Raw genomic sequence first — 17109 nt, 5'->3', positions numbered from 1 at the left:
CGATTTTGGGGTTTAAACTGTTGACACATACTGTATAAGAGGCAGTTTTGTAAATAGCTAGCCTATTCGAACATCTATATGGCGATGATTGTGAATAGTTCAGCAACTATAAGTTGGACAGCAGAGTACACCACGGGGTGTTACAGTCAGCTTAAAATGGCCACCATCTATGTCCATGCTGGCTAACGTGCAGACATAGAGGTGTTCATCGTCTGTTGCCTTTGTCTATGAAACTGTTTCCCATGATCCTTATTAGTACAGTAAGTACATCAAATTAAAGTACTCCACAGTAAACAGTTTTCTGAATACAGCATAATTTTAATAAAACGGATCCAATATTCTGCTATAGAAAATAGTTTAGAAAATTCTTCTAAAATATAGTATGTCTGGTGTTCGGTGCCCTTCCCCAGAAATAGGAGTATTTCACCTCGTATTCGGGTTCCACATCTGTTGACTTGGGGATGGATTTGTCGACAGTTTCCGCGGAGACAGGCTCGGGGGTGGTGGCCACAGTGGGGGAGGCCGGGTCTGTGTGCTGTTGGGGAGGGAGCTGGTTGACGACCACCTCCTCCTCCTCCTTCTGTGCCTCGTTCCCGGCAGGTTCCTCCATTGCGTTCATCACAGCCACAAGTTTGGCCCTTTTCTCTGCCTGCACCAAAGCAAGACACATGGAATAGGGAATGGGTTACTTAGAAAAAAACAGAAGAGTAAAAGCTAAGTTATAAAAAGGCCTGTTTTTAGGGAAGAAATTATTTTTTTATTATGTTTTCCAGATATAACAAAGCATACATCAATAGTTGCTATAAAAAGTATGGTAAACAGTTAATAAATACTGTACATTGTTTTTTACTTCACTTAGACTTAGGCTTGAATGAGTAGACTTTATGTTGTTTGTATATCATTCCATTTCTTTTAGTGCATCATCATTTTTACTTTTCTGATGATGATTTGGCTCAGCTGTGCTGAAAATTCTAGGAAAAGCATCTTATGGAAAGACTCCGGAAAGGAAGTGAAGGAGAAGTCTAATCCTCTGAATTCCCAAGGAAAAGCAGTGAAGTGTGTGCAATTACTTTGCACACAGACACTAGGAATCCATCCACAATCTGCTTTAGCTGGAATGCTTATTTGAAATGTCAAAGAAAAATCTGAGCAGAACTGAAAACAGATGACTGGTAGAAAACACATGACAAAATTTGAAACCAGAAAGAAATAAAAAAGAGAAGACGATACACACCATCCGTTTTAGAGGACAAAACTTTAAATTAATCCGAATGACCCTCCATACTGAAAGATATGAATACCACGGCTTGTTCCCACTGTCCCAAATCCAGAGCTCTTTAGAAGTTAACTGCTTGGAACAAATAGGGTTCCAGAGTTGAACAGACCATTTCATTACATGAACAGAGAGATCAATTCTTAAAGAAGCACACGGACCTCTGTAGCTGCATTAAAACCATGCAGTGGCTATTTTTTCTGTGGAATTCGCACCCTATCTTAAATGTGTTATAAACAGTTTAAAAAAATAAAAGTAATGTATAAAAATAAAAATGTTATAACTCAGTGAACATCCAGAGTTATTTCATGTGCTTCTTACTGCCAGAACAGCTGCTGTGGGAGGAGGTGTGTTGGTGGTGTGCAGTGCAGTGAGATGGTCAGATCATTCCTACACAGTTCTGATATTGCTGTCTAACTCTTGTTCAGAGGGTTCCATGGATGGCGACTTGGAAAAGGGCAGTACTTATGGCTGAAACGTTTGTTCTAGCATTTCTCTCCCATTTTTTAAAAAGTTTGAAATAATAAAAACCATCTCACAGGAAAAGAACTGTTTCTTGCTGCTCTGATAATCCAGAGGTTTCTCTTCTGAAAAGACATATAATGCTTCAGACACTAAGTTTAGGCACATTTCCTATACCTTAATGGATTTTGGACTTTACATTCACTTTTAATGCAAATAACCTGTTTGAGTTGACTTAATATCCAAGAGCACAGGAGAATGGGACAGATTCGGTTAGAAGGGAAAGGGTTCTTACAGCAACTCCCTCTGGCACACTTCACATTAACATTCTTCTTAACTATAATCTAACTACTGTCACTACGGCTACATTTACCACTTCTTCATACTAATTGTTTCTTCCCACTACCTTAGGCAACATTTAGCACAGAGCAGCTTCAAAACAGGTCTGACCTGATAAAAAAGATTTGTCAATTCCCTTCAACATTACACAAAAACACTAATTTGATAAGATAGTAACAGAAGACAAATTAAATCCTACTGTACGTTCACTCTTAATACCCATACTGTATGTTAAACATTCTGACAGGTTAAGAATGTGTAACTATTTTCTCTCTTTTTTATTCACTCATCTGACAAAAATTATAATCTGTAAATTTATAAGCAAAACAGGTTATTTGTGATCACATGCTTCAGTTTTCTGTTCTTTATACTCTATGGCTGAAAACATGGCAGTAATAAAAAATGAATAGAAATACTGTGCATGAAGGAGACAGTTTATTCCCAGTAAATTAACCCAATATAAAGAACCATTTCATTTTTGACAGGATACTTATTTTGGTTTGGGTAAAACGGCAATTTCCTATGCGTGAAATCCACAACAAAGTCCTTCACTGTGTCACGATTTTTCACAATCCTTGTATAGGTCTAAGAAAAATAGAGTTTATGTAAATAACACACCGAAAGAAACAATGCTTGATATAGATTATACAGGATAATACTAGAATTATTCCATTGGTTTTGTCTACAATTTCTTAATCATTTGTTGACAGGTTTCTGACAGAAATATCGCAATATATTTATTCAATTTAAATAAAGGGAATAGCAGAGGATAACTACACATAAAGTACAAAGAATGAACGCAAAAGGTTTTCAGCTGTGGATCCTTCTTCACATCATATTAATATTTTAGGGGTGTCTGTCTTGGACACCAACAATTTTGAGTCTTTGGATGATGTTCTCAATCTCAAGGATCTCTCATATTGCTCAGCTGTGTTATTGTATGCAGCACTTTCTGTGCAGAAGTCACAGGACAGACCCCACTTAGCTGTTACGCATAGTTGAGCAAGGATGCAGCGACCAGGAGGGCTTCATTTCAGTTGATTTGGTTGCTGGAGGCTACTGAATATGCAAGGGCCCTAAATTTCCTTAAGAGTGCTGTCATGGTGCTTCACTGTGGTTCGAGTCATTTCCCAGAGTCCTTGTCTTCTCTCTTTCGATGAACCATCACATTCATACTCCCAGCCCAAGTGTTCCTTTTATACTTGCACACAGCACACTGGCACACCCAAGGTTACAAGCGTGTTTTTCTCACCATGTATGTATTGTCACATCTTTCATAATACCTTACTCAGCATACAACAAGGAGCTCTCGCATTATTTATTATTATTATTTATAAGCCTATCATGCCACCTCTCAAAATACTGTAATACTAAAAGTCTTTCTAAAAAGGATCCACCTTTTCCTTTTAACCATCCTACTGAAGATCTACTGTAGTTCAAGCCCTTATCTCTTTGCTAAGTAAGAATTTTCTGAGTTCATGTCTATTGAACTCCTTATTGAACCTGAAAGCTGTGCAAAGAGCACTGAATAAAAAGATAAAAGTAAAAACCTTATAACCTTATAATAATAATAAATGGGTAGCTTCACATCATTTTGTATTTTTGGATAAATTGTGTTGCATTTTTAAAATGTTTTAGTATTTATGCCAGTAAATTACCCCAATATTTGGTGTCATGGCATTTCTCAAGTCTAGCAAAAATACAGATCTGTAGTCTGGTCATTGTATTTACAGGTACAATTGATTTGCAATGTCAAAACACTCAAAAAAACAAAAGGTTTTATTTTTATTGCTCTTAAGTTGTTTTATTATAGGCAGATTTAGATAGTACGTTTTTGCGGCAGATTTGCTGTGCCACTCCGTGAAAAGGCACTGAACCTCCTGTTAGACACACTGGTGCATACACTGTGACAGAAGATGAACATCACTATGAGTTAGAAGTGCCTGCCTGCTCTTCTTCATTATCCCCACATGGGAGCTGCTGCAGGGAGCCAAGATTGTGATGGCACAATTGGTGATTCCAAACTGGATGGGTCATCTAACATAATTTGCAATTCTAACTAAAACAATTTCAAAAGCATGCGCTGACAGTATGTACATATTCCTAATTTTAACTTCTACACTTAAAAACTTGTTAACAGCTGTTTTTTATATTTTTGTCCTTGTTGCCTCATTTTGTTAGACCTCAAAAGCTAAGCAAGGCAGAGACACATCTAAGGAAAACCAGGTTACTGCTGTAAGAAACGAAGGTGGACAAGTAGGTGGCACTCTTCTCTCTAGCTCCGGCGGGAATTTCCACAAACCAATTATTATTAATATCCCTTCAAGAAAGTTTTTTTTTCCAGAGAAAACTTGTAATTAACATTGTGAACTTCCATTCAGTCTTCTTGTTATATCCCAATTCCTACTGTAAGCAGAATAATCTTGCAGAAGTTTAATTTGAACTGGCACAATTTTCAAAATTCTTTGCTGTATCAGCATAGTTTCATTGCCCTCAGCGGTTTTAAAATATGATGAGATTCTGAATAACAGATGCACTCAAGAAATCGCTGCTGACTCCTTTACCTGGCACTTGGCAGAGTTCACAAGAGAAGGTGTAAGTACGGAGCTCTCTGAAGAGACATCCAAATAAACACCGCAAGAAATATGAATATAACAGATAATGCAGAAAAGACCATATTTTGGATTTCTGACAGATTCTCATAAATTTTTTATATCAGCTTCCCTTTGGCAGAAGCTTATCACTCACATGGGAGGCAAGGGTTCTACAATTTCACCACCTTTAATTTTCTTTCCAACCTGAAATTGTGGCTTCTTTATTACTGGGTTCAGATGTTAAAAATAGTAGAAGGGCTTAAGTAGCTATTGTACTGTTACGGATAAAGCACTTGTTTCAGACTAAGAAACACGTCTCAAGTGCGATTTTGCGGGGCCATTAAGATGTTGACACTGTGGAGACAGCACATAGCGGCAGTTCTTGTTTTGAAGTAAGGCAAGTGATTGCCTGAACTTGCAGAGTGACTTTAATAATACAATTTTAACCTCATTTTGTGTGCCTGGAAAATAAGATTAATTTTTTAACTTTCTCAGGAAAGCCATTTATTTTTGGCCACTTCCTATGGGAAAAAAAAAAGTACACCAATTTCTGCATCACTTCAATGTGCTCTTAAACTGACAGCTGCCAATGGCACTGATAAAGGAATGGAAGATCCTCTGCGCCATGTTCTGTATGGAAAGAGGTGATCCTCTGACTGTTGGCTCTACTTGTTGCACTGTGCTTGTGTGCATTAAACTAGTTTCAAGGGAATAGAACACATTCTGGTCAAGGAAATTACACATAAATGTACTCAGTGTGAGACTTTGTTCCTTTTTGACTGGGTGAGTTGCAATACAGTATGTGTATCTACTTATCTTTCTCACTCTGGTTCTCAACTGATGGAGGCTTCAAGAAATGAGTAGGAGACATATTTGTATTAAATGAAAACTGAGCAATATGTTGTGTAAAAGAGGCAATTTGGAGTCAACATAAACACTCTGACCCCTATTTTTACAAGCTCTTTTGTCAAGCTCCTAACCTCAAGTGAAATTTATTGGAGCAAAAACCTCTCAGCAATTTGGGTGCAAATGTAAGTTTACTCATGACAGCTAAAATCTACAAACTGAGAGGAAGCTGCAATGCTCTTGTTAGAAACAGCCTGACGCAACCAAGAGCAAAAGTTCACAGAGCAGATTGAAATGACTAAAATGCTAAGCGAGTTGTAGTAATAGAGCAAATAAAGCAGAAAAACAAAAGCCTGCCAAACCTATCTAATGAACATGCTGTGGTACAGTTTGTATCAATCCCTTAGACTCTTTCAGCTCATTTTAATTCATAGCTTCTTCAACTCACTTGGATCTGGAAAGTATGAAGGAGTTTCCAAGAATAAATGCCAATTTTCTCTGTATTTTTCTGCCTGGATACTAAACACTGAACACTGAAAATAAGCACATTGCTTTCTTCTCATTTTCACTATACAACTCCTCCACCTAAGTTAGTCACAGAAATTAACAGCAAAAATAAGCACACTTTTTGCTCAAGATACACACCTTGTTCCAATCAAACCTACAATGTGTCACTTATAAACCTAGATGTTTTACAGGGTATCACAAAAAGAAGAGGCTAATATCTTTTGTCTGTACACTGGCATGGCATTTGTGAAGATGGTTTCTAAAGCATTTTTTGGGATAACAAAACATGAGCGCTGTGTTAAAGTTCTTTTACATCTTGGGTGATATTATCTGTGTGAGAGGTGAATTACCTCATAAAGTCTATAATCAAGAGGGAAACAGATTTCATTAGAAACACTGAAGCCTGAGAGTAAGGACACCACCCAGGTCTTAACAGAAAGCTTAACCTTGTCATAGAAATGAAAGAACCCAGTGTTGATAAGGAAAGATGAAAGGTGAGAAAGGGACGTTTCTCATGGCAACACAGTACTAGAAAAATGTATCACAATTGTTCCTATTTTTGGAACTTCTGAAAGACTGCATTTTAAAAGTCTGTGACTATGTACGTTAGACCACAAATGTCATGTACTGTATCTTTACACAACAATGGTACCTTAGAGAGACTTTCATTCAGTTATAGCTGTATTTTACAAGACTAAATATGATACATTTTTTTTAAATACACTCATAGCTGTCTGCTAGTCACCTACAGTAAATAGAGAGCAAAGGAACATTACAAATCTATGTTAGAAAGAATAAAGTAAGCAAATACAACTTACACACTTGTTGTATAAAAACCTTATTCTAAAACTTATGTTTACTTGAAAGTAAGTCAAGGGCAGTCATAAAAAGTGACGATTCAATCTAATTTGATCCATGTAAATAACACAAGGGCTTTTCTTTGCAACCTCTCATGAATTACATCATAAATGAAAACTTAAAAAATCAGGTAGCTGTGAAATACGTAACTAAAAGACCTACAGTTGCCATGGACATGGTAAAATGTGTTATTTAATTCAGCATTTGCCATGGAAAAACTAAAAGGACTGGAATTTCTGTAGACTGTACTTCTACAACTAAGCCTTCAAACATCATTGTATTACAGGCTCTCCATCACTGCATGAAGGCTTCAATAATAATGGAACCACCAGCCTTCTCTTCACAGTTCTCTCTACTGACAAATATTTCACCCTTCAGCTGACAGTTAACTATCCCTGCCAAACAGTTTCACCTGGCATGACCTTGATGCAGTTCCAAACCTCCCCCACCGTAAATACAGTAAATGACATGTCCAAATTCCACTGCAGCCTGCGAATCTGCATTTGCCTTGCTATTTGTGGTGATCAGACATGTTGAGTTACATTTCCTAAGGTTTATACATACTATATACAATATACAGTAACTGGCTTGTGTATTGCAAAGTGTGTTGTATCTTGTATGTTTGTTCATTGTTAATAAATTATGTGTTTGCCTGGTCAAAGCTAACGTATTTATTTATTACCCTCCATAACTGTGTCCATACTCATGCCTTAATTTGTTCTTAACACTAGGACCTATTTCTTGACCCCGTTCTATTTTGTAACAATATAAAAGGTGAACTGAGTATCTCATAGTGAGAGGCAACCACAGGTAGCATTACAGTAGGAATGGGAATAGGAATTTGAATAGTAGGTCAATTTGCACACCTCTTGGATTGGTGTAATAAGAACACTTGACTGACAACAAATACATTTTGATTAAAAAGGGCATTCTACCCTACCCACATGCTGGTAGTATGAATAATAAATAAACTAGCAACCCAAATGGAAGGGAATTAGGTTTGCAGTAGCCGATACCTGCACAGCTTTAAAGACTAGTATTCAGGAAGGATTCTATCCCTTTGCATTGAAATTGCCTGATGAAAACTGGGGAGATTCCAATTTGAAACAGTCACACAGTTATTGAGAAATCCCATCTTTTTTCTTCCGCACTAATGTGAGAAAGGGATTAGAAACCTCAACTTCAATAGAGCTGTTACTCCTTAAAACGTGAAAAACACATTTATATGTTTAAGGCTGCTGTGACTTTTTCATTCAATTTTTGAGGTCCATCTCAAAGAGGCAGCACATACTGTATACTGTACATCTTAGTCAATATTTTATGAAGCTTAAATCATGGCTCCCTCTTGCTTTACTGATTATGATCTGAGTACAGAGTATAAGTGAAGTGTTCTTTGCCCAACGCATCTGTGTTAAAAAGGCCATAATTAAAGATTACCATTATCTTTACTCAACTAAATAAAAGTTGATTTTTTTTATTTTTCATCAGAATACTGAACATATAAAAAGTAGTTTATGCCTGAATTTTACTCTACACCCTGAGCACAGCAAATTCAAAGGTGGCTCTGCTTGAAAAAAGACCTAGACTGCTGCAATAAGTCATTACTTGTTGGAATGCATTGAATCTGCACACTGTTGTCTGCCATAAGCACAACCTGCGATAGGATGTGTTTACATATTTAAGTCTCTGGAGTAGACTATGAGGTTTCTAGAGTCAATACAGCCCATAAGATTGTTAGGAATGCTTTTCATTCTGTTGACTTTAGCAGTACTGTATATCTGCGCCACTGGCCTTATGTGCACAAAGACGCTTGTAGATGCCTAAACAGTGCATTTCTTCAAAAAAGACTGAAATGTAAATGACCTAAAAAAGTAATAGTTCAGAATTCTTTGTTCTGAAAACATGAAAATATAAACAGTAAATATATACTGTACATTCCTGAATCCAATCATCCTCATCCTTTACTTTACCACCCAATAAAACTTTCACTAAACCTTTGCAGGAAGTTAATCCTGTAAACAGGAGAAGATTGACAAAGGGTTTTCGAAACTTTCCAAATGTGATTATGAAATGGCCCATCTTACAAGAATGCTGGGGAAAAGCTGTAGCATAAACATTTAACCTGTGATTAATGTTGCTAGGGTCTTGGACCAATCATTGTGGGATTTCAGCTAACTGAAGTAAAAATCAACTAATTGAATATTAAAAGTAATAACATATTTAAACAACTTGCACACCATAGTATTTTCTCAGCAACATTTGGCAACATATCAAGATCTTTTTTTATTTATTTAGCCATTCACACACAGCAGATTGCAAGTAGAATTGTTTCCTAAAATGTTCCTGCTGAGTGCAGGCCCATGTCTTTAGGCCCACTTCCTGTACTCCTTCACCATTAACATATGTTACTGGGGGTTTTGTTTGGTGTCATGAAGTACAGTAGAAGTACTTTTACTACCAACTGTGCATGTCATCTACACTGCGTTTGGATTTGGTCACTGCATTACACACACATCATATGAAGCTTTAGAGCAGGAATCTCTAAAATCCAAAACTTATCAGTACAAAAAAAAAACTTCTAATAAAGCAAACTTGTTAGATCAATTAAGACTTCCATTAGGTAATTCAATTAGGTTGAAAAGAAAACCAGCAGGTGTGTGGTCCCTCCCCTCCCTGCTTTAGAGAATGTCCAGAGAAGGATAACTAAGATAGACCTGGATGAAATCTAAACTATGAACACCAGGTCATTCTCAAATTGTTATGATCCCAGGTCAACTTTGTGTTTTGAAAACTTTCCTACAGAATGGGAAGTTCACATTAAATACCATGTTTGTTTTCTGTGAATACAGAATGGGTTGAAGTTCTGATTTAATGCCGGAGCTGAAGGGAATATGGCTTTAATCAGATTTAAACTTCTTGTTACACTGGCAACTTTAGTGGGCAGAAATACGTTATGGGCAGCTTATTTCCACTGCATCGCACTATCAATTGGGAGGTCACCCAAGTGACAAAACCACAGTTGACAAGGCTGATGACTAACTAAAAAGCACCGATGAGAAATGTTTTAATTCTACAGGCAACTTGAACACAACCATGAAGCCAAAGAAAGAAAAATGAGTTGAAAAAATGCAAGATTGCAGGTTGTCCCAACAGTCACTGAGGCAGATAAAGCACAGATTTTAAAATTATTATAAATCCTTAACAGGACAGAGATATTTACGAGCAGTGATAAAGAGGAATCCAGCCCAGGGGAAAGCAGCCATGCTTCCTGTACTATCCCTGTACTTCCTAGATTGGCTCCAGGTTGCTGGAATGAATGAATACATCTGATAATATATTTGTGATTTACTTTTATGGAGTATTTATATTGAAGCTTTAAAGTTAATCTCTTTTACGGATTTATAAGGGAAATGCACATTTATTACAGTCCACCTCTTCTCAGGTTTGTATTACAGAGGTATATATAGTCGAAGGTAAGTTCACCTCTAATCATTGTTTATATTATATTGTTATAGAACCAAAGTTAATAAATTAATCACTTATTTTCTAGATAACCCAAATGGCCACCTTTTACTTGTTTACTGCCTGCACATCTTTTAGACTGACCTTATGTTCCACACAACTGTAGCAGTTTCAATACTAAGAAGTAAAGGTCCCTTGCTTAATAGAGCACTTGTCTTGGGTATACTAAAGACGTGTTTCTGAGTGGGGCTTGATCTACAATAGGAGAACTTTGCCTTTCGAGGCTATTCGCCCAAGAAGCAAACACCAACACGTTAGGCCCTAGGTAGGACCAATGATGCCTCGACTTTTCCTTAGGTGAGGAATGTCACTGCAACAGGCTCATTATACTGTACATGACCTGCTCTCCAGAAGAAGAGGTCAAACTGGCATTGACTGGCTAACTGTGACACGGTCCAGTTCTCAAATGGGCCATGTCACATGGTCCATTTGAGAAATGGTTTGTCTTGCAATAAAAACATTGAGACACAGAGAAAAAAAAAAGCCTTAGTTTCAAGGTAGCCTGAAGCATTCAGGACAGCAGTGCCAGAAGAGAGAGTTATACTGTGACTCTGGCTTTTAGATCAACCCCAGAGGACACAATGGCCATCTGTGACTAGCAAAGCTCACAGTACATCTAAACCAATCTAGATTGTGTCTTCCAACTAAACTCCACGAGTACCTGAAACATTTTTGGTGTTACTTACAGTACTGTATGTACTGAAGAGCGAAAAATCAAAAATTGTTGTCACCTGTACTGTATATCCAGTATACAGTACTGGGAGGTGTACTGAAGCATATGACATTACAGATTTTTCTCTATTATTATGCATTTTGTACAATCCGATGGCATCAATGTGGATTTTTTTTTAAATATTCACAGTAGCTTTACTAGTTCTTGCAGTTCACTTTAAATTCTGATTTGGAGTTACGTCAGCATTGTATCAAATATCAGCTCCCCAAAGTTTCATTGCAGTCTGAGAAACATCAGCTCACTTAACAGGCATTACATCATCCATACAAGGATAAAAACTCTGAAAATATACCTGCCATATTCACTTCTCAGAAACAGACTGGCAATAGTGGAGGTAATAAATGTACTCTTAAAAAAATAAAACCTAAATTAAGCTACCTTTGCTACTCTAAATGGAGACATGGCTTTCTCAAAGGAAACTCTTATGCCGTAATGTAAAAATGTAAATGTTTTTTTTTTTTATTTTGGATTTGTGGTTGAAAATAAGGGGGAAAAATAAGCTGCTCAGCACAAGCAGGTTATGCTATCTGAGCGTCTTGTCCGAGTACAGACGTTTACATTACAAACACATGTTTTGAAGATAGAACTGCTATTTTGAGATCCCATACCAGCAAAATAACAGTAAACCTGAGTGTCCAAACGTTGTGAATTTAGGTCGACACTGCACGCAACAAGACCAGGCTTTGGCAGTGAATAATGAGGGCAATGGTATCACATTTCCGTTATAATTTACATCCTCGGCAGAAAATTTTACTTTCATTTTTCTCGGGGAGGGGGTTAGCTTATTTATCTTAGAAAGCTATGGAAAACTGCCCTTTTTTTTCGAGGAAAGTCTGTAACTATAAATGCTGTCAGAAACAGAGCTGCTCCTGGACTTTATCCAGTTGCGACTGCCCTCTTTCTGGGCCTCACATGAGTTCAGCAACACCAGCTGGGAAGGCTTTCCAGTTTTTCACAAAAAAAAAGGGAAGCTGGAAATACAATGTATTCTTTATTATTTGCACACACCCTCCACTGACAAATCAATCTGTACAGAGATACCGCCATCTCCACTTCACCCGTTGTGTAAGAGAGCTGAGGAGATGAGGAATATCACACTTTAAATGGAAAACAGCGACTCCCTAAAGAGTGAGGGCAATATTGTACTGTATGTAGAAGCTACACTTTTTTTTTTACATACGCCATATTTTCCTGTGTGTGAAGAAACAGTATATAGTAGAATGAGTAAAACCTTGTGCTATATAACAAAGAGCACAGATTTTAAAATGAAAAAGTAAAGGGGGGAGATGTTTATAAAAGTATATATGTGCAATTCCTGATCCATTTAAAAATATATATTTTAAAGCAGGCTCCAATCGCATGTTCCAGCACATTTGCTCATCTCTGATGTCTATCACCCTTCTGCGATCAAACGGAGAGTAGAGCATCCATTCACTCTTCACTCTCTTCCATATTAATTTATATGGAAGTGGAAGAAAGGGACAAACTAAGCAGCAAAAGGAAAGATCACTCTATTCAACATGGGGAAGACAAAGAACAGAACCCCTTTTTTCTTGTTTTTTACACCCACATACGCATGGTATTGAACTGTATGATTCCATTAGGGTGACACTGAAGGCAAACAATAATTCCCCAGGATTTGCAAAGGACCTAGAACTTTCAATCAATAGCAACATTACCTCTTTTGACCCGTGTAGGATGCCCCTATACCGCACTTTTAAAACCAATTGATTTTCCTGCCACTGACTGATTTAACAAAACAGTGTCTACTTATTTTTTTTTCCAAGATACCTGGTTCTATACCCCTACTTAACATTCACTATATTAAAAAAACAGGCACCTAAACATTCTATAATGTGATGAAAAAACGGAATAATATTTTATACCAGCTAAACATTTGAAGGTAATTAAATGCTTAAATGCAAAGTCGGATATTCCTTCTAGTGGGACAAAGATTGGCACTGCACAGACAGGAAATTGCTAGCAGGAAGTGTATGTTTAGTTTGCTGTTGATCATAGTTTTAAAACTTTTTAGTGTTGTGTCGGTCTCTGTTTCAGTAAAAAAAAAATCTGCTTTGCTCCAGGTTTCTGATCAACTGTAGGGGCCAAAAAGAAATTTCTCTTCAGGTGATTTGGGTTCTCTTCACCTCTTTATGAAAAATCTAATTTAAATCAACAATAGATTAATGCAAGATATTTGGATATGCTGATATAATTACATTTTAATGGCAATTAATTTTATTTCCCTGGGAGAAGGGTTAAATAAACTTAAAAGTTGTCCAATCTGATACCCTGGCCCCTTTCAAGATTCTAGCTGCTAGCAAACAAGTACGCTCAATGGGGCGAATGGCCTTCTCTCATTTGTAACCTTATTTTCTTATCGACCAAATTCTGTCATTGATTAAGTTAAAGAAATTACAGTGAAAACTAAACTAGAAGTCAATTTTCTAAAAAAACATAGTCAGAAACAGCAAACCCCCCCCCCAGAAAATGGGCCTGTTCAACTCAGTGGAATTCTTCAAAGACAGCCTGAAGAAGACTCCACATCTGAAATGTTGTGCTTTATTTTCCATCTTTATTTTTTACTTTTCAGCCTGAAATTAACCTTTACTTCTTCCAAACAGAAAGTAGGCACATACACTAGTCCTACTGAATAGGCTGTTCTGAGCTGCAGGAAGCTACAAAAGGTATCTCAGTATTAAAATAGATTCTTCTATGTCCTCATCAAGACACAGTGTGTACACAATGTTAAATGAGATCTCATTTAGAATATTGCATTCAAGATTGGTTACCATCCTACAAAAAGGGATACTGCTGCCTTAAAAAAAGTTCAAATTAGATCAGGATTGATAAGTGGTCTCAGTTGAATGTCACATACACACAGTCTGGAGCAAAGGAGACAAAGGGGTGACTTGATCCAAGTACTGTGTATAACATTATAAAATGTACAGAGAAGGGCCTACTCAGCAGCCTATAATGAGGATGTCGCATTAAAGATCTTAGTTCAAATCATAATGGTCTTGTGGACAATAGCAACATTTCTGGTCACCATGATTCTAGACTTACAAATTTTGATTGATTTTTCTAGGCATTAGTTGATTAATAGATTATAGTTATACCTGTAGGTCCACAAGTTCATTGAAAACGAGTAAGAATAAAAACACCCTTACTCAAAGAGTAATGCTACTATAGAATATCTGATATCAAATGCTAGAAAACAAACTCACCAAACAGCTATGAAAAGGTGTAGTGGATTCTTGTTTTTTAGAATTACATAAAGAAATAAAGGAAATAAAGAAATAAAGGAAAACTCAGACATGTAAATACCTTTCATATACTACTACTACTACTACTACTACTACTACTACTACTACTACTACTAATTGCTCTGCATAGTGAACACAATTTAAAGCAGATCCCTCCATAATGTACCGATATAAAGAAATGTTTTTCCTCTTGTAGTTATTTGTCAGCTACTCCTTATAAGCACGGCTCTTAAAAACTTTGCCACGCAGTTAAGCTTTATTTGAATAAATCAATACTAGAAAACCCTTTATCTTACAGCATTTTTCCATCTAACTTATTTCATGCCCAGAGCTTGATCTCAGATTTTTCTTCAATACTAAATCAAAGCAAGACTAAATGTGCTTTGATGGCCACATAACATATAGTGGACTTCAGAATTGAACCTTGTAATGCAGAACCCTCAATAAATCATAATTATTGAATCAGTCCTTGACCATTTCATCTGCTGATTAACTGGTTAAGTTCATACAGCAATGGTTTACCTAAGACTGAAAACAATGGTTAATAAAGGACTTGAATTTGAACAGAGTATTCCATAAAATCTATGTATTTTTACTGATAACAAATTAGATTGTGGGTTAAAAAATGGGTCCTTCAATTGTCATCTGTCCTTTATTATTACTATTGAATTCGGTATATTCTGGAGAATTACCAGGAAGCCGCTTATTCCTACTGTAGTAAGGGTCATAGCATTCTGGAAGCTATTCGGAAATCACAGGGCACAAGGTGGGAATATAGACAGTCCATCACAGAGCATATACACAAGCACAAGCAGAAAATTCGGAGACACAACTCAATCTAGCCAGCTTGTGTTTGGGAAATGGAAGATGGGAATAACATACAGACAGTAGGAGCCCAGTTCGGAATTCAAATCAGGGCTGAAGAACTGCTAGTATATACTTGAAGAAGGCTTAATACCAAGCTTTCTCCAGTACCACCAGTTACAGGATATAAATGGGTAACTGCATTTGTGGGGAGGAAGAATAACTTTAAATGGGCCAGCATCCCATCCAAGGAGAGTTTCATATTTTCATTCAGCTTCAGGTTAGAGAAACCCAAATTAGCTCCAACCCTGTAAGCCACACTAACTGAAATCAATGGCCTGGATTCCAACTGGCAGCCTCCAACAGGTCAGCCATACCAATAATGTCAGGGTGACAGTTTGGAGAAGCAGTGTGCTATTAAACACCAGTTTCTTACCACACATCGAAGACCTACTGAACAGCAACTCACCGCCCTGTTGAACTGATACTAAAATATAATGCTGAGAGACACTAACATCAAGAATGGATCATTTTCTTGGGAATGACTTCAATAATCCCAGAATCTTACATTTCAAAGCAGTTGAAAACAAATGAAACTTTAAAACACGCAAAAGATGGTAGAGAAAAGCCCACACTTAGGGCGGAGCGGTGGCTCTGTGGCTAAGGATCTGCGCCTGTGACTGGAAGGTTGCCAGTTCAAATCCCGCGGCCGGCAGAGGAATCCTACTCCGTTGGGCCCCTGAGCAAGGCCCTTAACCCTAACTGCTCCAGGGGCACTGTACAATGGCTGACCCTGCACTCTGACCCCAAGCTTCTCTCCCTGTCTATGTCTGTGTCTCCATGGAGAAAAGCTGGGGTATGTGAAAAGATGAATTCCTAATGCAAGAAATTGTATAGGGCTAATAAAGAAACATTATTATTATTAAATTACTTACAGTATGAAAGCTGGCCACAGCGTGCTACCCAGCTGTCCTTAATTGCCATGGACACTAGAAAAAGTTATTGTCTCATAAATCAGTAGACTAGAGTTACCTTCCATTTCAATCTGGCAGCCAGCTTTCTAGATTTCTCTAAACTTGTTTTTCAGACAGGGACATTGTTTTGCCACTTGCACATTTGAACACTTTACAGAGATTTCAGATTCGCCTTAACTCAATCCTCTTCCTTTTAAATTTGTTAGTCAATCAAGTTTTAAATGCTATACGTGCAAATCAAAGTAAACTCAGTTGAGCTCAAGACTTTGGCTCATAGCTCTGCTTGAGGTTATAGATGATTCTGTCATAGTGCCACTTTTATAATTATGCTAAACTTCTGATAATGCAGCTAACTTAATTTAGTTTTTAGTTTTTTGCCTGTAATGATATAATCTAATGTTTCAGTTCAATTGTCACAACATTGGCAATATTGTTAATCTGAAAAAACATTTGAAATAAAAAAAAATTCAAATTGAAAATGACCATCTGAGAACATTACTTGCTTGTCATGTCTTTTGTAATTAAACATATGACTTACAATTATAATGATTATAATGAAAACGAAACCTTCATCACCCATTGTCTATGTACTGTAGCAATAATTCTAGCCACATACTACAAATGAAAATTGGCCATGATGTATACAGTATGATAACACCGCGGGGAGATAAAACCGTACCTGCTAATACAGACTGTTATGAAATGCAATTAAGATACCAGAACAAAGCTTGTGATGTTCATTTTCTGTACAGTCCACCCTCACACTGTTGGAGGTTCATTATCTCTACAGTCCATCTTCACACAGTTGGAGGTACTGTAAATCCTGTGTTTTAGACATGCATTCATGACAAAACCAAGCACTACATCACACGGGTAAAATTGTCACATGGGTGGGAACTCATTACATAAGTCATAGCACGTAATGAGCGAG

General features: G+C 37.1%; 1 protein-coding gene across 9 annotated transcripts in view; it reads right to left on the bottom strand.

Annotated features, from left to right (window-relative positions):
• Positions 1 to 17109, bottom strand: part of dnmt3ab (DNA (cytosine-5-)-methyltransferase 3 alpha b) — a 278365-nt gene that overhangs the window by 44351 nt on the left and 216905 nt on the right. For all 9 annotated transcript variants that reach the window (XM_015348572.2, XM_015348605.2, XM_015348586.2 and 6 more), the window contains one exon: positions 428 to 649. In XM_015348572.2, the coding sequence (XP_015204058.1) occupies positions 428 to 649 (222 nt within the window). The remainder of the gene's footprint in view (positions 1 to 427; positions 650 to 17109) is intronic.

The sequence above is a fragment of the Lepisosteus oculatus genome, chromosome 2 (genome assembly GCF_040954835.1).
Source record: "Lepisosteus oculatus isolate fLepOcu1 chromosome 2, fLepOcu1.hap2, whole genome shotgun sequence".
Classification (NCBI taxonomy): Eukaryota; Metazoa; Chordata; class Actinopteri; order Semionotiformes; family Lepisosteidae; genus Lepisosteus; species Lepisosteus oculatus.
The sequence above is the reverse complement of the archived record's forward strand: the minus strand, read 5'-3'. Positions and strand labels throughout refer to the sequence as shown.